Source organism: Lycium ferocissimum, chromosome 8 (assembly GCF_029784015.1).
Source record: "Lycium ferocissimum isolate CSIRO_LF1 chromosome 8, AGI_CSIRO_Lferr_CH_V1, whole genome shotgun sequence".
NCBI lineage: Eukaryota > Viridiplantae > Streptophyta > Magnoliopsida > Solanales > Solanaceae > Lycium > Lycium ferocissimum.
In genome coordinates this window covers 1,511,612-1,533,994 of record NC_081349.1, presented here as the reverse complement: position 1 = coordinate 1,533,994, position 22,383 = coordinate 1,511,612, and the positions used below count along the sequence as shown (strand labels likewise).

At 36.3% G+C, this 22,383-nt stretch overlaps 1 protein-coding gene across 1 annotated transcript; it reads right to left on the bottom strand.

Moving 5' to 3' along the window:
- Positions 1 to 16,408: 16,408 nt before the first annotated feature.
- Positions 16,409 to 18,211, bottom strand: LOC132066573 (uncharacterized). The gene is made up of 3 exons (XM_059459865.1): positions 18,055 to 18,211; positions 17,361 to 17,414; positions 16,409 to 16,816 (listed from the first exon to the last, which is right to left on the bottom strand). Exons 1-3 carry the CDS (start codon positions 18,103 to 18,105, stop codon positions 16,625 to 16,627), a joined length of 297 nt encoding a protein of 98 aa, XP_059315848.1. The 5' UTR covers positions 18,106 to 18,211; the 3' UTR covers positions 16,409 to 16,624.
- Positions 18,212 to 22,383: the final 4,172 nt, after the last annotated feature.

Here is a 22,383-nt window from a genome sequence, read left to right as displayed (position 1 = left end):
TCACCTACATTTGTTGCACTTTTTCAGGTGCACATACAGACATTTGATCCATTTCGAGATCTCGTGGCTGTTTTTGAGGCACAACATTCGAGATATTCAGGTTGAGCTGCAGGGATGACTCGTCGTCCCTGGATTCCTCTATTTATTTATTTTCTGTTTGACTCTTCAGATAGCTTATTTCATCTTAAGGGACTTGTATCAGATTTTCTAGAGCTCTTGTACAATTTAGACTAGGTTTGAGGATGTTTAGACTCATTTACTTTCCGCACTTATTCCTTTATATATATCAGACTGATGGATTATGTTCAAGTGTATTTACTGCTCTTGTTTTATCTTTTAAATGACTTCAGATTTGGGGATGATTCGCTTACCGGTGGAATAGTGTAGGTGCCATCATAACCCCACGAATTTGGGTCCTGACAAATTGGCATCAGAGCTTTAGGTTCACCGGTCTCATAAGTAAGAGAGCAATTTCTAGCAGTGTCTTGTGGATTGGTACGTAGACGTCCATACCCATCCTCTAGAGGTTATAGAACATTTAGAAAACTTCGATTCTTTCATTCATTTTGTGCTGACTTGTTCAAACTAATATCTGAATTCATATTCTATTCTCTTCCAGATGGTGAGGACAACTGCAGATGTGGCTGTGACGGTTCGCATTTTTGCGGATGGGGTTAGCACTTGGAAAAGATACTTCAAACTTGTAAGTGCTCTTTCGGACTTCGTTTTAAAAGAGTCGCCACATAATTTTTTAAAAATTAAAAAAATCGAGGGTTAAGGGTTTATTCAAATATCGTGAAAAATCCTTCGTAATCCAGAGTTTCAGGTAAGGGTTCTGATGATCCCCTGGGGAAGGTGTTAGGCACCCCAGTATTAAGGATCCGTAGAATACGGTTGACCTTCGAATTCCAATGTATGAGTATTTGCATGAATTGTTTATTTAGCGTTTATTCCTGCAAAAATCTTGTCATTTGCATACCATTTTTTGACACAAAAGAGTTTGAACATGTTCCCTTTATATATAGGGTACTTAGATTTGGATTTATAAGATCCGAATAAAATAATCTCCCTTCATATATATATATATATATATATATATATACATACACACACATAGAGATGGTATATTTTGTTCGTAAAGAGAGTATAAAAGTTGTCATCCTTTTACACATGAGATTTTATAAAATTGTTATGTTTTGAGTATATAATTTCGTCCATGCTTAACTCATACTTTATTTGGATCTATCCGTTTAATACGTTTGGAGCGCCTTATCCAAGAACTAGTATATACGAATGCTTTGTTTGAAGCGTATTTATATTAAAGAATGTATGTCCTTTATATATATATATTGGTCTCGGATTCTCCATTAAAGGGTCCGTCCATTTTATGGGCTTGGCCCAAATAAACTCATGTATGAAACTTTGTTTAAAAGCGCAATGTCACAAACTCTTTTATTTCTAAGTGGGCTTCAGCCCGAAAAAAAAGACTTACTTTTTTATTATTTATTTGGTTGGACTTAGCCTATTATGGGTCCTTATTATTTTCTGAAAAAAGAGAAGGTCAGCGGGGACTTTCAGCCCTAAAACTATTGCCAAATTTGTTATTAGGATCCGATCCAAAACAATTTATCCTTAGTCTTGGTTTGGGTTTGAAAAATTAGTTTAATTTTGTAAAAATGTGTGTGCTTTGTTTCAAGAACCAGTCCGTTTTGCTCAAAATGATATTTGCAACCTTTTGTGACTTTGAAAATTCCTCTTATTCTTGTTAACCAGTTTCAAAGTAGTTCGGCTGATTATCCATTTGATTTTGACAAAAACGTTATGCTAAATCCGGGTTTTGGAAAATTATTTTGGGGACTTAAAGTCAATCTAAACGGCATAGGTACCGTTATGCTAAGACGACTACTTCATAAAATTGGGATTCCACTATATGATATGAGTTTTTTTGTTTTTTTACAAGCTTTGTACAAATACACACAAAGCTCAAATGAAGGAAATGGAAACAAACTAAAGGATAGAGAAAGACTATGGGCGTACCAAGCCCCTAGTTGGCCATTTTCACCCATGGCGGGGAGTTCTGCGCGCCAAGCTACTCAATTCTATCTTTGCAGACTCGATATCTTTGAAGAAAAAATTTCCTTATTGGGTCTGAGGCCCAATAAGGCAAGATCTTGACTCGAGTGGTCATGTGGTGAAGAGGAAAAAAGGAAAAGAAAACCCGGTTAATTTATAATTTTATGAACTTATCACATGTATAACTATGCACATATATATCAAACTCTTACAAGTTACATAATTATGGCATTTGATTATGCTATTGGTTTTACTGGTCGAGACCTACACAATGCAAAAGGAAAACAGTCGTCACCACCCGTATTCCCGACGCCGCACAAGATCCAAGGGGTTTCATGAACCCCAGGCATGGCTGGACATCGGGGAATGTCTAAGACTTGTCCCCAAATCACCTCAACTCCCCAGACCAATATTTCCAAAGAATAAATCAAAGTCGCATAATCATGCACAAGTATCACCATATGTGAAAATAATTTATACACTGAAAATAAACTCAAGGCCATAGTAGGGGGACCAAAACAAATACTGTAATATGATGGTATAAGATAACAAAATAACTCCAAAAAGGAAAAAGAACACTTATTCACAAAATGAACCAAAACAGAATTATCCTCTTTATCTCCTGCCCTTGGGACTGGGTGAAGTCTATTCCATTTTTAGCTGAGTCTGAATTGGGCCAGGCCCAAACTGCCTGCTAGATGGAGATTGAAATAAAAATTGAGGCCTAGATGAGGCTTCCATCCCCTTTCCATTTGTATATGCTCTGTATACGACTGACTTGTTTATTCATATACACATAATACATCCCTGATATACACATATGATGTGTATATCATACGTATACCCCTCCCTCTTTTCACTAACTTGTACATGCTTTATGTATCTAGCTTCTAAGTCATATCCCTAGAATCTATGCCCAATGAATCACTTAATTAAACCAGTATTTCATTAAAGGGTTTGAAGTTTGAAGGTCCTCCATTTTTCATCTCTCCTGAACCCCCATATATACTTATATGCCTACAGTAAATCAGTTAGTATGCCCCCTGTATATTTATACCATTATTATTACCTTTCTATCTCTCCTCAAATTTCCTAATCAAGGGATATCAATCCTAAATTAAGGCACACTCAAGTCCAAACTAATCAGCTAAGCATTTGGTGAACTATTCTCATAGGTCTGGTATGAAACTCCAACCTTTGGCAATTTACAGGACAGATATAAAGTTCACTCAGACACCTCATTACTCACAATGTTAGACACTTCCAGATAGCAAAGATATATTCACAAATAAGGAAGGGCCATAAGGAAAGGGTTGTCCATATCAATCAAAAGGCAATAATGTAGAATGCAAAAACTATAATTTAAAACAGTCAAGTACAACACAAGCTGAACAGAATGTAAACAACTTCAATGTTCAAAGACAGCACAGAGCCAACTTTCAAATCCTAGTCAAGCCTCACAAAAGGAGGAAATACACAGGCAGGCATATAAAGCTTGTGTACACAATAGTTCAGACAATGAGGAAGGGACAGAGACCAGTTATGCTGTCTAAAAAGAAGCTTCAAATGTTTCTAATAGTCTTTTAGTGATTCAGCTTATGGTTTAGAACTTATTCCAATTAAGCTATCCTCCTTTATGTCTAAAACAGTCAATTGTATACACAGATTTATCACTCAGTTTTAGTAAGTCATTACGGCAAATAGTTGGTTCCAACCTGTGCCCCCTTTGGTCTAATGGTAGAACCTTGGTCCAATGGTAAAATCTGTAATATCGTAAGGCATCTATGTAATAAACATGTGCCCCCATAGACTTATAGAAATGCCATGGTGCCTTTTATGTGGAGGAAAGGTTTTATGGACTAAGCTACGCCTGGTCCCCCCTTGATCCTCTCCCCAAGACACTCTTTAAAAGGCTCTTCTATGCCATGTGGTTTAGTCTACTCATAAATCCTGTTGATTTATACAAAACCCAGCCATTGAGACCATTTCTTAACTAGATACTCAAATAGGTTCAAGTACACAAATGCTCAAATAGACATAACCATTTAGATAGAGGCCTAAGTCATTTTTTCATTACTAAGGCCTGGTCAGGCTCCTATAGAATCATAGACTGAGTCAATCTGTCATTAAAAGGTTTCTAAAGTCACCCTTTGTTTTACATAAGCATCATAAGTTGGTCTGAATATTAACAGGTTGTGTCATGATGGAAACCATTCCTAACTAAATCACAGAGGAGCAGGTAAGCCAACATAGCCAGGCAAATGCATTTGAACACACAGACAAGTCATCAGAATTCCAAAGACCTTAACAGTAAGATGGATTACAGAAGCATATTATGTAAGCAATCAATCAAGAGATCTTGGATAAGCCTTAGTTCCTAATAATGGTTCCCCAAATATCAAATCTAAACAAGTCTCTAAGAAGAAAGTATATAGCATAATTAGCTTCTAACAATCACAGACTTAATCAGTATCACAAGAAAGCAAGTTTTGAGAAAGCAAAGTGCAGATGCACAGGTTAAAGAAAACAGGAGGCATATGATCATAAGTAAAAGTAGGCAACCAACATTAAGGTCATTACTCAGTCCCTAAATGGTATTGACTTGGATCATTACTAGTACACTCCCTAATCCTGATTCCTTAACAAACACCTAACTCAAATAACAATAGCACAGACAACCAATCACCTCAGATTAAAATCCTTTTTAGAAGACATAGTGAAAACACATGACTTAAGCTTTACAAAGGCTAGCAGGATGTTATTTAGCTCTAGGTGTATCCTTTCCCCCGATATAGATAAGCTTTCCTAATCCACCTAAGGTCCTTGTGTGTCCCAGTACCATGAAAAAAGGGTCAAAAAAGGAATGGGAAGAAGCCTCAGGGTCCTGAAAGGGAAGCAGGACAGGGTGGGGTCATCACCTCCCCATCTCCTTTTCCTGAATCTCCTTTTAGTAAAAAGGGATCCTGGGTTCCACTGGTCATTACCTCCAGTCCATGCTCAGGCTCACCTTTTACTCTCCCAAGACCTTCCCCCCCCCCCCCTCCTTTATGACCTCATCCTCATACCCCAGTGACAACACTAAGAGCCTTGGGAAGGTTTAGAACAGCTTATCACTATCACAAGTCTACCATAGTTAACTTATTAAGCCCTATTTAACCCTTTAAGGTCTAATGGTCAAGTTACAAGCATGGTCAAAGATTACCTAAGTTAATCAATCCCACGGAAGTGTCAACATATTAAGAAGGCAAACAATCAGCTGATGATTCATGTTTGGCATCCCACAGAGTTTACTTAGATTCCAGCTAGTCTTACCCACGGAACATATGAAAGAAATCAACAACTCAATCAGTCACACAAAGCTTGCATTAATCAATTTGTTAACTAGACAAGGATCAAACTCAAATGTGCGTGATATGATAGGTCACCCCAACTTCAAATCAATGATCAAATAATGGAAGAGAGTAGACCACAGAAAAATGCTAACTCACAGCATCATGTTTTATGCACTATATCCCCCAATCAACAGAGTAGAGTATTTTGAGATATGAGGAAAAAAGAAGAAGTACAATCAACCTTGGACCTCATATGCATACTCGACAGACCTTAAACAACCAAGGTAAGGCTGGGAAGTGTAATGATACTAGACCCTTTCTACCTCATTCTTCATCCTAGACCAATGCAAAGTGAAGATGACCCCAGACAGGACCCAACAAACTCAAAGCCTCAAACCTACTGTAACAACTACACCCTCACCTCAAGCTTTGACACAGAGGAAACAGGATAACAAAACTTCATGGAAAAGGATTTGACCAAAGGTGCGCCAGTTTCACTAGACTCACTCATAGTTGGTCCTCCCTATCTAATCACATTCTAAATGACATAATATGTCTCAAACTTAACCAAGACCATCAGACCAAACCAGTTTTAAAACACTTGAGTCATCATACAAAGATATTCAGGTTGAAACTAAGCAAGCAAACCTTATACCTACCCCATGTTATTCCATTTTTAGGGATGCATCCTTCACCTCTATCACTGATAACCACATCAAGTTACAAATTTTAAATCCAAAAACCACATTTATCCTAGACTCAGACTCCCATTATTCAGGTTCAAAGCATCTAGTCAACCATACTTAAACAAAGACAAACAGGTGAAGAAGGCTAGATTACTTTCATTGATAGACTCAAACAAACAAGATCAGATTCTTACTGGCCTAAACTCATTAAAACTCTTAATTAATCATAGCTGCATATGACCATAAACCAATGTAGTGTTAACAGAACCCTGACTTGAACTAGCATATATCATCAAACTAATCACCACTCGAACAAGCAAAAAACCAAGACATGAATGTGACTAAGCAATACCATCATTAACAGGGATTTCAGCAACTAATAGCCCATTACTAATAATCTACTAAAACAAGTAAAGAAATGATAATACAATAACCTAGATTAACCAGACCCACTCTCAACTAAAACAAAGGAAAATGCAGAAAAAAGACAACAAGATTAAATATTACCTTTTGTGTGTGTAGTCGCGCACAAGAATGGACTTGGAAACCCTTTTTGTGCTTCCATTTTCTCAAACTCCAACCACAAAACCAATCAAAGACACAAAGCAAGAAAAAAAAAAAAATTTAGACTGTGAGACATTCTTTTCGAGTTTAAAGCCTGAAAAAATTAACTAAAATAAACTTTGAGTCTTGAATTTTAGATTCAAATCTCTCCTCTCTCCTCTTTCTTTCTAGATGTGGGGTTCTATTTATAGAACCCACAAAAATGCTAAAAGAGTCCTTCACCAATGTGGGACTTTTGAGTTTTTCTTACAAGTTCCACTTGAAATCGACTTTGAACAGACAGATTAAGAGTGAGGTGGTAATCAATGGCTCTCTTGGAGCCTAAAACACCTCAGACCACTTGCAAGTTAAAAAAATCAAAGAAAATGGCAAGGATTGTACCTTTTAAGGCTGTGTTTGGAGAGATTAACCGGAGAAAATGCGAAAAAGGATGAAGCAATAAATGGTTCGTCCTCTTCCTGCCATTACCGCGTCTTACACGCCTACGCCACCCTAAACTCAACAATGGGACAGCAGGAGAGAGGGAGAAGGGTGAGGCGGCGCTAGGGTTACGTGAAAACCCTAGCCGCTTTGAGAGGGGTAATGACCCCTTAGGGGTCTGATTATTTGAAGAGGGAGTATTATGTGTTGTAGGCTGGGTCGGGTTTGGGCAATTGGGCTTGGGCTCGGCCTGATAAAAAGAAAGGGGAAGGGGCCCTTTTTGACATACACATATACACACAATGTATACATAGTGTATATATATGTATACATAGTGTGTACATATGTATGAAGGGGCCAAATAGGCAGTCTAACAAATAGTCTAGGCTAAAAATATTAATTATTAACCATGATATTTTAAGCATGATCAAATATGACGTAATTAATTTAAAACACGACTATTAAATCCGCTTTTTTACAGGTATAGCCTCAATTGGCTTTAAAACTAAATGATTTTTTGCAATTAACCTTTTATCTAGCTGGTTGCAAAAATATCTTTGACTAATCTTAATACGATTAGTTATTTCAAATATATCCTTATTTTGGTATTAATTAACCAATTAAAACTAATTTGTGCTAATGACCTCAATTGATTTGCCAATGGATATGGTCATCTCAATTAAAACCAATGAGAGGCTAAATTTGCAAAAAAAAATGACCCCAATCTCCTTAAACCATGAATTGGTCAATTCAAATGAGGTCATTTATGTAAAAACAATTAAATAATCAAAACCAATTTGCAAATTGACCCCTCTAATTAAATATCAAACAATTATGCAAACACACAGAATTAAAGGTTGAGGGGTAAAATGGCCAATTCCTATAATTATTCAAATACCTTGGATAAAAATAGAAATAATTATTAATTTGATTTTTCCTTGATTCAACAGTTAAGTAATTATTCAAAATTGCTTTGCTTTTGATTAATTATAATAAAATATTCCATAAATGTCATAAAATGTCAATTAATTTCCAAATAACTTATATTGTCATGAAAATCCTTTTTTATCAAAGTAAAAAGGTGAAACATTAACCTGAACAATTTTACAAAATCTATTTAGACCCTTTAAGGTGCACAGCTTATTTTACTTATTATCCAACGACTCTGAGTAATTAAAATAAATTACGGGAGGTAAAAAATTAGGTGTCAACAGTGGTTAGGATTGAGGCACCAGCACCTGCTGCCAAAATTGTGGCATGTTGCATGTGGCAGGGCAGGGGCAGGGATAGAGGTCGTGGTAGCGGTAGACCCCGTGGAGCAGCACTGGCCAGAGGTCGGGCACCAGTGGTGGGTCAACCCTATGCTAGGTCAGTTTCTTCTAAGCTGAAGATTAAGCGTGAGGATGAGCCTATTGAGGAGAAAGAGATGGGACCAGCCAAAGCACCACTTGAGATCATTACTAAACCAGTGCTAAAGGATGCTATGGTACGTATTCTGAGTCTACTTGAGGGATTGACCCAGGACGTCACATTTCAGGCTATACCGGATAGGTCACAGACCAGAGTTGGAGGTCAAACTCTTGATCAATTTTGTACTACGGAGGCACAACCTGCTAACGTTGTGGCTCCCCGCAATGATGAGATCTCATCACCTAATTTTGCACCTCGATTAGTCCCTGGGCTAGTCATGACCCATGATGAGCAGAAGATGTTTGAGCAGTTCACAAAGATGAGTCCTCCCTGATTCTATGGTACTCTAGCGGAGGATATGTATGAGTTCATTGTCAGTTTTCATGAGAGTCTTCACAAGCTGGGTATAGTGGAGTCGCACGGGGTGGACTATGTTTCTTTTCAGATGATTGGGGACGCTGAGCAGTGGTGGAGGTCCTTCATTGATTGCCGACCAGCTTGGTCGCCTCCTTTTACATAGACTCGATTCTATCGAGTTTTTGGGGAAAAGTACATTCCCCGTAGTTTGAGAGATAGAATGAGGGCTGAGTTCTCTGACTTAGAGAAGAGAGCGTTATCTGTGGCAGAGTATGAGTCTCGGTTTCATGCTTTGGCCTGTTATGCTGTGTTGTTACTCCTCACTGCGGCAGAGAGACTGAGGCATTTTATGAAGGGGTTGATCCTTCTGCTCCGATTGGAGACTTTACAGGTAGTAGCTTCTGAGGCTTTATTTCAGGTAGTGGTGGATCACGCTAAAGAGGTTTAGTCAGTAAGGTGGAAGGCTTAGGGTAAGGGTAATGATAAGAGGACTCGGAGATTTGGTAGTTTTAGTGGTTCCTCTTCAAAAAGCGGGGGTGAATATGGCAGAGATCATCTTTACCATTCCAGTCGCCCCATACCAGCCCAATTATCCCATCAAAAGTTTGCATATAACGACCCGTTTGGTCGTTATTGCATTTCCAACACTTTTGACCCTGTCTCGAGCTTGGTGAGCTCACTTTGGACCCCAGGGGACCGTTGACACGCTTTCTGAGGTGTTTAGATTTAATTCGGGAGACTTCTTGTGAAATTATGGCTTAAAGCGAAAAAAAGTTGACTCAAAGTTGACTTTTGGGTAAACGGACATTTTTTGAAAATTCATCGATTTTGAGAGGTCCAGATGGTCATTTAGAACTTGTGTGCATATCTAGTTTGGTTCTCAATGCACTCGGATACATTTTGGAACTTAGTTGGGAAATTGAAATTGAGGTATCAGGTGTTGACTCGATCAACGAGACCTCCGTTGGGAATTTTGAGGCCACGAGTGCGTTTGTAGCGTGTTTTTATGTATGTCTGTGCATATGGGTTGTGAGCAGATGGCCTCGGGAGTTAGTCAGAAATTTAGGTTGAGTTGTGGAAATTGGAATGGTTTTCTGGTGTCTGGTGCCCGCTTTGGCGGCACCAGCACCGCGGCAGCGGTACCGCTATAGCGGTCACCCTGCCGCTGAAGCGGCCGTGCCATTTAGGCATGACCGCTATAGCGGTCAAATGACCGCTGGGGCGGCGCCGCTGAAGCGGTCTGAGTGACCGCGAAAGCAGTGATCGGGCAGTGACTGGGGTAATTAATGATATAAAACCCCAAGTCTTTTCATTAATTTTTTTCCCAAAGTGGCTCATATTAGGAGAAATTCTAGAGGATTCTTGGAGAAGATTCTTGGTGGTAAGTCCTCCTAACCTTCTTGTTAATTCATTATTCCTAATCATCTTAGAATCCTTTTTCCTTGTTAGTTCATTAATAATGGAAGATTAAAAGTGGGTTTGATGGACTTTCTATCTAGGCTTTGTAATGATGAAATTGATTGGGTTTATGCTAGATTATGATGTATCTAAGGTTGTTAATCATATATCTCCCATTGTTAGTGTTGAATTCTTGAATCTAAGAGTTAGGGTTTATACCCAAAATTGGGGGTTTTGCTTGAATTTCGAAATTAGGTGAATCGTTGAGTTAATTTAGAAATTAGTTGATGGGTTTTGATCACCCACTGTTGTATTGGATATTTTACCCCCGAAATTCCCGTTTTGACCTTGTGGATCCCGTTTCCCCAAATTCTAAGGTTGGGTTTAGACCTAATTTGAATGATATCAATATAGGTATCAATCTTCATGATTTCTAATCTAGATTTCAAATGTGCCTAGACTTTCTTGATCTTGAGGCTCAGCGGAAGGGCAAGGCTAAAGAGTGATTATTGGTGTATTGTTATTCGGCCATCCAGGTAGGTTATGGCTTACCCTTGGTGCGACTTTGTGTATCGAAGCATATATTTAGATGATATTATCGGAGACAGCATGTAAACCTTCGGGTATGAAGTTGGGTTGGATATTGTCTTGGGTTGGATGCCCTGTTGTGTGATTCAGGCTAGCCACCCCGTTGCGTTGTGACTTGATTGTTCCATTATTGTTGGCTTGATGTCACGTGATGATAGTAGGTATGGGGGACTATTGTTACATCTTGATTGTGATATTGTAGTACCTTACTTGTTGATGTTGATACGAGGATAGAATTCTATATGACTTGTGTAGTCTTTCATGAAATTGTTGGCGTACCCATGTTTGGTACTTTTGATATTGATTTGATTGTTGATGTTGACACTTACATTGCACGCATTCTCATCCTTCATGGTATACTGTTGATACATTGTTAATACTTGATGAGACACTGTGATGAGCTGGGATCGATTTGGATGAGAGTCTGATATCCGATGTTAGTCTCAGAATCGTGGATTGAGTGAGTGCATGGACTCTGCGGGTCCCCCGAGGTGGTGCTGATGAAAATCCTCCGCGGGCAAAGATCCGGAGTCTCGTCTTTCTGTTGGGCAAAGATTCGGGATGAGTAGCACTTAGACTTCGCGAGTCACCTTGGGTTGTGCTATCGAGATGTCGATACATCCGTCCGGAGTACACGTGTACATAGCATTGCATTGCATTTGCATTCATACATTATTGCATTGCATTATGGCTTATATTGTGATGATCTGGTGTTTTACTTATGATGTTGGTTTCAGATTGGATATATTGAGACTTGACACACTTGGGTTTAGATGCTTCTACCTAGGTATGACGTGTACTTGGTTCTGATTATGTCTGACTTATACTTGTTGATTTATCTTCCTATTTTGCTTTATTGTTTGAATTATGTTAGCTATACTTAGTCGGCCTATGATACCTACCAGTACTGTAGTTTTGTACTGACCTGCACTTGCTGCATTCTTTTATGAATGCAGAATTTCAGGTTGGATCTACTTCTATTTCTCGTGGCTGATAGTCACTCCGAGAATTGCTTAGAGTCTACAGGGTAAGCATGAAACTTCTGCCGCCTTGAAGATTCCTTTTATTTATGTCTTATTTTCTATTCCGAGACATATTCAGTGTTGATGTATTATTGATATTCCAGACTTGTAGTTTCTAGTTAGATGCTCTTGTATGGCTTAGACCAGACCCTGGGTGTATTTTCTTATTCCGCACTTTCTTCTATATTATTATCGTAAGACTTACGTGATTTATTCTCTTTCGCTTAATTGATTTATTTATTTATTCCTTTATTATCGTTGGGTTGAGGGTTCACTTACCGAGGTGGGAAAGGTAAGTGCCCGCACGGCTTAGCGAAATTGGGTCGCGACATTGCATTACCAAAGTTGATCTTCCATTAAATAAGATAGTCAATCTTACCTCTGATCTTCATCATTCTTCTCCAAGTATGTGATTGAATATAGCTAAATTTCCTAGCCATGGGATGAAATCTTCTACAATATTTAGCTTTAAGAAAATCAGTCTAAAGAGAGTTTTTGGTTCTAAAGGTCCACCACAATTTTGAAGCAAAAGTATTAGAAATTTCTTGCAGTGGCCAAATACCAATCCCTCCTTCTATGGTGGGGTAACACAGTTTGTCATAAGCAACCCAATGGTGCTTTTGCTTGCCATCTAAACTGCCCCAAAGAAAGTTAGCAAAAACTTTTTTCAAGCTGGTGAGAAATAGTTTTAGGGGATTAACAGATAGAAAGGAGATGAGTTGGCAAAACATTTAGAACATGCTTAATCAGAATGATTTTCCCACCAATAGAAAAAATGTTGCTATTCCAAGTGCTAACCTTTTTAATGACATTTGTAGCAATGCTAGTGAAAAACTCAATCTTTTTCCTGCCTATGAAATGGGACATCCCAAATAATTAATTGGGAAATTTTGTTTTTGAAGATTCAGGCATGGAGAAATAATAGAGATTCTTTTAGCATGTTCATTATCATCCACTAAGAAACAACTCTTGTTTTTATTAATCAACTAACCAGAGTTCTTCTTATAAGTAGTAAGACATTTGTTAATAAGATTCAGGGTATAGGTAAGACCTGAGCAAAAGATGATCAAATCATATTCATAAGCAAGATGGTTGATCTTAGGGCCCTGCTTCAGTATATAAAATCCAATGAATTTGGGGTCCTGATAAAGGTTGTTCAACATCCTAGATAAAACCTCAGAAGTAACAATAAAAAGATACGGGGAAATAGGATCACCTTGTTTAATTCCCCTATTAGACTGGAAAAAACCATGACTCTTACCATTGATAATAATAGTGCACCACATGCTTGAAAGCAGGTTAAGAACGTTGGCAATCCAATTCTCAGAAAAACCCATTTTCCTCATGACATGACATAAGATACTCCAAGAAAGTTTGTCATATGCTTTGTTCATATCAAGTTTAATAGCTACGTTACTCCCTTTTATTAGGTTTTTAATGTCATGAATAATCTAATGGCTAAAAGCACATTTTCTCTTATTGCCCTACCTTTAACAAAACCACTTTGATTAAGAGAGATTATTTTCCAATCTATCATTAATCACTTTAGAAATAATTTTTTGAGAAACACTGCTAAGACTAATTGCTCAAAGATGGCTAGATGTTGAACAGTTGTATTACCAATATTTTGATCCCAATTCTTATTGGCCAGGGCTCTATCTAATCTTTTCCGAATGATCTCTTGCTCTTTTCTATCATTGCATCATGTGAAATTATTACCAGTAAAGCCTATGTCAGTTAAGCCACAGTTATTTAAACAATCAATAAAAGGAATGCTCTTGTTTAAACTGTAAGGTTTTCCACCATTTTTCTCCTCCTCATTAAGGATGCAGTTGAAATCACCACAAATTAACCAGGGTTAATCAATGGTAGAAGCAAAGGCTCTCATGTATCTCCATAAATTATATCTCCCTAGAGATCTTGATTTACCAGATACCACATAAATGTAGAATATCTTCCCAATATTGTTATTAGTGATCATCCAGGTAACCATTTGATCCTCATTTGCAAAGATGTTACAATTAAAACCAGCTGTCCAGAAGATCCATATTTTGTTACTAGAATTAGTAAAGCAGTCTTGCAGACCTAGAATATATGTGTAGATATCAATCTTATCCTCCTTGATGAAAGGTTCTTGTATGGAAAAGAAGGACAGATTATACTGAGCGATAAAAAGCTTCAGTCTTTCATAAGCATCTTGGGAATTCATGCCCTTAATGTTCAAATTGAGTGCACTAATCATTAATAGACTTCTGAAGATGTGTTTGTAAATTTTTCTTTTGGTTCCTTGTAATGGGTGAAACTCTGATCCTTCTACTTGTTCTTATTTTGTCAATGCCTCTTGGAGAAAGGTTTTTTTTGCATACAACTTTTTTTGATCTCATCTTGAGTAAATTCATCATTTCCTTCTAGTAAATCAGCCTGATATCTATCATTCTGCTATTCCTCTTATGATTCATTAGAAGTGTTTTCTTCTTCTGAAGTTGAATTCTTATCATCCCATTCATCCTCATCTTCCTCCTCTTTAATTTCTGTGGAAGTATTGATAGTTAAGATTTGTCTACTAGAATCAGGAATTTTACAAGTTTGAGAGGTTGACTGTTATTTCCTTCAATTTGATCTTTCTCCTTAGTGCTAAAAGTCTTTATAGGGAGATGTGATTGGTGTACCATGTTGACTAGCTTCAATATGGCCTTCGCCGGGTTTGGATTTGCTATTGTGATTATCTGTTTGCATCTGGGAGATATTTTGTTGACCCCCTTGTTTAGCTTTTAATTTCTTTCTTGTAACTGTTTCCCATCCTTCATCAAACAGAACAACTTGCAACTCATCATGATCATTGTTCTAGTAAGTCTTAGTGATGACTTGCTAAGTTTCTTTAGCCTTTCTATTAGAGTGTTGCAAACATTGATTGTTTCCCTTCTTAGGAGATATTTATTCAATCTCACTTTCTTTTACAGCCTCAACAATCTAAATAGACTTTTCATTATTAGGATTTGGTTTATCAACCCCAAAAATGACACCAGTTGGTTTGTAAATTTGATTGGGGGCTTCACTCCATCCTCTTTTGTTTTTGATAGTAGCTCTCTTATTAATAATTAAATCTCTCCCTCTTCTAGCTTGAGCATTGGTATCAGCATTAGCATTTTCTAGACTAGGGGTTTGATCATTTCTAATAACTGTCTTTCCATTTGGATTGCTTATAGATGTAGTAGTAGTATTAGTCTGCATAGTGATCTTATTTCCCTGACCATTCCTCTCCCCTTGTTTTATTTGGTCTGTTTCATCCTTCTCTCCTGGGATCATTCTTTTCATGGTCATTTTGTTGCTATCACTGGTATTCGCATTGGTTTGTTGTTTAGCAATAGGTTGGCTTGTTGCTTAGCCTATTTAGCTTCAACCTTTTCTCTTTCCAACCTTCTACACTGACGAATATAATGACCCTGTAGTGTGCAGTGATCACAGAATTTTTGTACCCCTTCATACTCAATCTTCTAATCAAAACCATTTAGGGGATTTGTCACGTTTCTTCGTCCTACAAGTATGGTATTGATTCTAGGTTTTAAATAAATCAATATCAACTCGAGGTTTGGCCATGCTTGGCCTAGTTCTACCTTTAGTAGCCATATCCATATTCATCGGAATTCCAATTGGGCTAAGAATTTGCTTTAAAAAATGCCATGTAAAATGGTAAGGTAATTTGGGTAGTAGAACCCATACCGGAATAAGGGGACTGTCTTCTTCTGGTGAAAAATACGGACTCCATCTGCTGAACCACATATTTTATTCTTCCACTTCAATCGCATGTCTACCGTAAATCGAATTGAAATCCTCTTCATTATAGACATCGATGAAGACGTTTTTGTTGTCATAAACTCCAACCTTGACATTGCCTTTGAGATGAATCATCTCCTTGACAAGCACATGAAAAGTAGACTTGCTTGGCATTAAAAGTATGTACTACGACGAAAAGTTTATCAGCAACCCCGATTCTCAACGGAATTGCATATTTGGAGAAAGGTTTAATAATGAATTTCTTAGTCCATTGAACGTCATCCGTATAACTTTTATTCATCACCCATGTCTTAGTATACTTAGAACCATGGTCAATGGAGGCCGTCATGTCATGAGATCCTCTCAAAACCATAAGCTTCCTACGAATCATAGTATGATGAAATCCAAAATCATCAGGAACGTCTAAAAGTTTGAATGTTGCATCTCTTTTTGAAGAAGATCGGGGAGGGGATAAAAATTGAAGATTTCTCATCCATCCCACTACACATTTTGGTGGTAAAATTATAAAGAAATTGAGGCATTTTACAGCTTTACACCAATGGCCTCACGAGCGCAGAATAGAACATAGAGGTGACATTCAATAATTTGATTTGGCTTGGAGTTATTTGTATTAAGGTTTTTAAGTTCTCGTTCTGAAAAAAGTATAAGCTAATTCAAACCAAAATAAGTTCGTATTGATTTGTTTTCCTCCTTCAGTTCATTTTTTTTACTTAATTGTTTCGATTTTTTTAATTTGTCATTCCCTACTAAAAATTATAATAAATTGACGCTGCGGTCATCAGTTAATATTCCAACTTAGAAGAAAGAAACAAGAAATTTCAATTGATAGGAAGAAAAAGAAATATTGTTGCAGTGTGCATGCTAGCAACAAACTAGTTGCTACATGTTGTAGCCTACACTAGTCGTAACAAAAATAAAGACAAAATTAAAACTGATTTTAGCGTTAAGAAAAATGCTCCACTCATCATCAAATTAAACTTTAAATTTTGGATCCGCTTTCGGTAATATTGCCACCAGCGGCAGTGCCTGTTGTGGCGGTGCTAGGGTCATTCATTCCCAAAGTATTCTTGACAGCTTCAGCAGTGTTTTGAGCCATATTTGCAGCTCCATGAGCCACATTAACTGCACCTTGTGCTGCTCCTTGAGCCATGTTCTTCACTTGTGTTCCAGTCTTCAATCATCAACAATTCATCAGGCATATCAATTATCAAGATACCAAAATTAACGACAATATCATACTACTAAGGTTGGCAAATGGGCGGCTTGGATTGAATTTGGGCGGTTCAAAATGGCTGAATCAATAGATGTGTCATTGCCCTGCCCCGCACCGTCCCGCTGAGAAGTTACTTAGACTGAGATTGATTGGGTTAAAATGGGCTAAACAATTGTCATAACCCGACTCGCCCAACTCTTACTGGATTTTAATTTATTTGTTTGTTTTCTTCTAATTTGTTAAATTTCAAAACAAATAATAAATATTTTTTCTTTATTATAGCTTAGATAACATATCAAATGGAAAAAAAAATTACAAAATTTCTCATGGGTCAACTTTGACTGCATACTTAGACCCAAATGAGCCAACTTTTAGATAGACTGAATTTGAGCGGTTATTAACCCCCACTTTTAATGACTCATATTTTGAGAAGCTAATTTTGCCACCCAACTAACATATTTTTTCAAATCCCATCTAATCAGACAGGATTGAGAAACATTACCTCTTGAATCAAATTGGTTGCTTGGCCTTGGTCCGTCGAGTCATCCCTTCTTATCTGCAATTGACGGAGAAAAGTAGTAATTACTTTACTATGTAGAAAGAATTGAGGGTCATCGAAGATTGGTTCTCAAAAAATTAATTAAATGTGTACATACACATAATATAATTAATTTTTTTGAAAAACAATATGTAAGTATACAATAGGCCGATGGTTTGAAAAATAATGTAATGCAAATATCAAATCTAGGTATAGGAAGTAAAGCGTAAAACATCATCGTACAAGTCGAATTGTGACAATAAGTCGGTGTCACTTGTGCAAATCCCTAAAGGAGGAAATGATCTCCTATGATCAGTTACAAATTGAATAAAGGAAAATGAATTCACAAAGATCTCCTATGTTATTTTATCAATTTCGTATTGCTATATTTTAGCGATCTCATGGGAAAGAGTACAATACAAGTAAAATAACAAATGTAATGAAACATAAAATTGATCCCCTTGCTAAATGTAGATCAACAAGTAACCAATTTGGCTAAATTAGACAAGAGAGGGTTGCTCAGATGGTAAGCGTCATCCACCTCCAACCCAAAGGTTGTGGGTTCGAGTCACCAAGGGAGCAAAAAGGTGGGAGCTCCTGGGGGAGGGGTTAAAAAAAAAAAAAAAGATCCAGAAGTAACAAAAGTGTAATAATATACCTGAGCTTGGCCGGGAATTTTGCCACTGTTATAGAAGCTGTTGGCAGCCATATTAATTAATTTTGTGATTCGCTTGTGTTATGAAGTATGGTAGTAGATTCAAGATTGAATGCAAATTTAGATCGGTTGGTTTGATACCTCGGAATATATAGGTGAATTTTATGAGCTTTAGAGTGCTCAAATGATGAGCTAAATAAATGCATTTTCTAACATATGGCATATAACTTGATTGGTACCAACACGAAGTATGGGTTTGGATTGGTTAAGAACATATCAAAACCAATTCTTGATCCGTCTATTTTGGATAAATCGAGAAATAGAAAAGAAATTGCTTATTTCATCACTAACGACCTTTAATTTAAAGTAATTAGAAAATATACAATCTGACTTAAAACCATTCTTATGCGATACGATCTTCATAAAAGAAAAAGGAAAAAAGAAGAGTCCTCTCATAAAGACGACCTTTGCTAACATGTAATGTCCTATAAATGACTTTTCAGAGTCTACATGTAATAAATATAGAGACAAGAATGTCCAATTCTCCATTTTTTGGAGTAGTACGTATATATCTATTTTCTTTTAGTTATTATAAAAAGGGCATCAAAGAATTGCAATAACATATTGCGATAATCAAATCTTTCCCTATGTACTCAACTAATTCAATAATGTATTACATTAAACATCTGATAAGACTTTTAAGGAACTTCTAATTTAAAGAATATTTAAATTAACTTAAGAAAAACGTTATTTATTGAAATTAAATAGATATGAATAAAATGAAATTGACATAGAGCATTCATCTTGGCAATTTATGATTGATTGTTTGTTCACTATAAGGGGTGAGTTCAGCTCATGTACTATAGTTATACGGGGATTATAATGTAGGATTTGTCATGATTGACTAATAATGAATAGATTGTCATACATAAATTACTTACTTTAAAAAGACAATTTTATCTTCATACAGCCAGATCACCGGCATTGTTAATATATATATTATTATATATTTTATTATATCCGGCATAAAATAATATATATAATCCTGCATAATATAATGTGAGTATTATTTAATATCGTAAATCAAACGCTGCATTGGAGTTATGGCATCATTTTCCCTTTATACGATCAACAAAATGATGTATTGTCTTATATAATTTTTTACGTTGAGACTAATTATTCTATCACGTCGATCAAACTATCCCTGAAAGGGGAGTTTGCTTCAGATTTTGAACTAGAGTTTCTGTAAATTAAAAAATTTCTTACTTTTATAAAAAATGTTTCTCAATCCAACATCAAATTAAAGAGAAAAACTCTTTAATGTTAACAAAATCAGGTGGCGTTTGTTTCAGTTCTTGCAAACTCAGTATTTTCGTTGTTTGAAAAGTGGCAAAAAAATATGTATAAAAATTTTAACTCAGGACCCCTTTGGTCACAATTTGAATCACAATTTCAACTCATGATTTGGTACCAGTAATTTGAAGTCAGGTTGATTTGAAGTTTAAATTTTGTTTGTACATGCAATTTATGAATTTCTTATATTACTATACTTTTTCTCATAAACACAAAACCCCACAAATTATGAAGCCTATCAAAACTTCCTCTACTTTTATATATACCATCTTACAAATAAGTAAACAATCGTTCATAAACAAGGTATCGGAATCTCTAAAGCGCCACATTTAATAAATTACATATCTCCATTTTCTTTTTATAAATAAATGCTTGCAATTACATGTTATTACAAACTTTCAATATGCATAATTTTACAAAGATCCACTAGTCAAATAATTCAAATAGTAACTAGCATTCTTTAATATAATCCTTCCACATGGTATGGAATCACAACTTGGAATTGAAATCCTACTTTTTGAAGAATTTGGAACCTCAATTTGCTCCTTTTTTTTCATTTTGGCACCTCAATTAAGTGTTGTTCCTATTGAACCCTTGAACTTGGCCCAAGTGTGTCTATCAAACACAATCTGACTTACATAGCATATATGATGAGTTTTTTTTTTTTTTTTAATTCAAGTATGGTTGGCACAAGACCTTACAAATCACAATAACTGAAATTAAAACTAAAAAGAGCTGAAAATCAAAACACATTTTACAAAGTGAATCAAGAATTCACATATGAATACATCATCAACATAGCATTATCTTTATCTAACATAGTCAAATTTCATTCATATATTAGCTTGACTTTCAAGGATACATAATGTGAGATATTATGTAAGTCGGAAAAATAAACTCAAGGTGACAATCAAGTCTACTAATTACTAAAGTTGACAACTTTGACTAGCCAAGGTCAAAGGCCACTTAAATTTGTGATTAAGTTAATTGGCGTCAAAAATGTATTTTTTAAAACTTCTTAATCTTTTACAAAATAAAAAAATAAAAAAATAAAAAAATAAAAACCCAATCCATTTAACCCGACCCCAACCCATTTATTTCAAAATCAATATCCATTATTTGAAAATAAAAAGCATCAGTCTCAAACGCAACCTCTTCAAAAGCAAAACCGACGAACACACCCAACCGTCCCTCAACCTCTTCAAAAGCAAAACCGTCCCTCAAATCTCTTCAAAATCGACGAACCGCTGTTGCTGCTCTCATTTCTCTTTGTCTTTGCTGCTTATTCTTCAAGTAATTCTCAGGAAAAATCGCTGAAATTTTTCCTCTTCAATAGTTAGGGCAAAGTGAGAAAAAGATGATTTTAGTTAGAGAAGAAGAAGAAGAACATGAGTTTGTCTCCAATGTTATTTATTTTGTTGTTCAAAACTTGAAAAACCCTTATTTGTTGTATTTGTTCCATTTGTTGGGGTTTGTGTGTTTGTAAATAGTGTATGTGGTTGTGAAATTATGGTTTTTGGTGTTGTTTGTGTTCTTGTTCTCTTTAGGGTTTCGAAAAAAGGGCTTGTTGGGCTTGACAAAACCCTTATTCGTTGTATTTGTTCCACTTATTGGGGTTTGTGTGTTTGTAAATAGTGTATGTGATTGTGAAATTATGGTTTTTGGTGTTGTTTGTGTTGTTGTTCTCCTTAGGGTTTCGAAAAAAGGGCTTGAATTTTTTTTTATTTTTTACAACAGCTGAGTAAGCTGTTGCAGCAAATTCAGCATTTGTTTGACAGTTGAGGTTGCATGCTTAAAAAGCCCTATTTTGTGTATTTTGTTGAACTTGTGATGGTTGTGCGTTTGTAGTCAAATAGATGTTTTTTTGCTGGTTCAAAAGTTAGGGTTTGAAATTAAAGTGTGAAAATGATGATTTTGGTTAAGAAAGAAGAGGAAGAACATGGGTTGGGTTTCTCTTCAATGTTGTGTAGTTTGTTCAATTTTTGATGGTTGTGTATTTGAAAATGTACACTGATATTGCTGATAGTGAAATAAATGTTGTTGTCCCCGTAAGGTTTAGGAAAAAAGGTGTTGCCTTTGTTTTGTTTTTACCCAAAAGTTGAGTAATCTATTGCAACAAATTCCTAATCTGTTGGTAAAAACCCAAACAGTTGCTGAGGTTGTTGCAGCAAGTGAATCTATTGTTGCAATAGATTCACAATCTGTTGGAAATTGTTAAAATGGTTGCTGAGGAAGCTGCGGCAAAGAATCGCTCTGATATTTTCCAATAGATTGCTAATCTGTTGGAACAACTCCCCCATATGTTCCAACAACTTCCTCAGTTGTTGCAACAGGTTCACAATCTGTTAGAAAAAATCAGTACAATTGCAGGTGCAGCAACTGTTTTGATTTTTTCCAACAGATTGTGATATGTTGCAACAACTGAGGAAGTTGTTGCAACAGGTTCACAATTTTTTTTCGACAATTGCGGCGGCAAGAATCGTTTTGATTTTTTCCAACAGATTGTGATATGTTGCAACAACTGAGGAAGTTGTTGGAACATATTATACACTTGTTGCAACATATGCTTCAAGTGTTGTAAAAATTCATTACTTGTTTACTTTGAGTGATGCACAAATCAATTGAAATTATTTTCGTTTATCTCAAGTGTGCAGATAAAATATCTCTAACAAGAAGAAAAGGACATAAATCATCTAAGGCATCTATAATTAGTAAAAGACTCAAGGGGCAGTTATCATTAGAAGCTCTTTGATATTATTTACGACGAAACCTTTCAAGCGAGGTTTTTCGGCCATGAACAAATACAAGAAAAGAAAGAAGAAGAAGAAGAAGAAGAAGAAGAAGAAGAAGAAGAAGAAGGAGGGGCGAGGGAGGAGAGAAGAAGGAGGGGGAGGAGAAGGAGAAGAAGGGGGAGCAGAAGAAGGAGGAGGAGAAGGAGAAGGAGAAGGAGAAGAAGTAGGAGAAGAAGGAAGAGAAGAA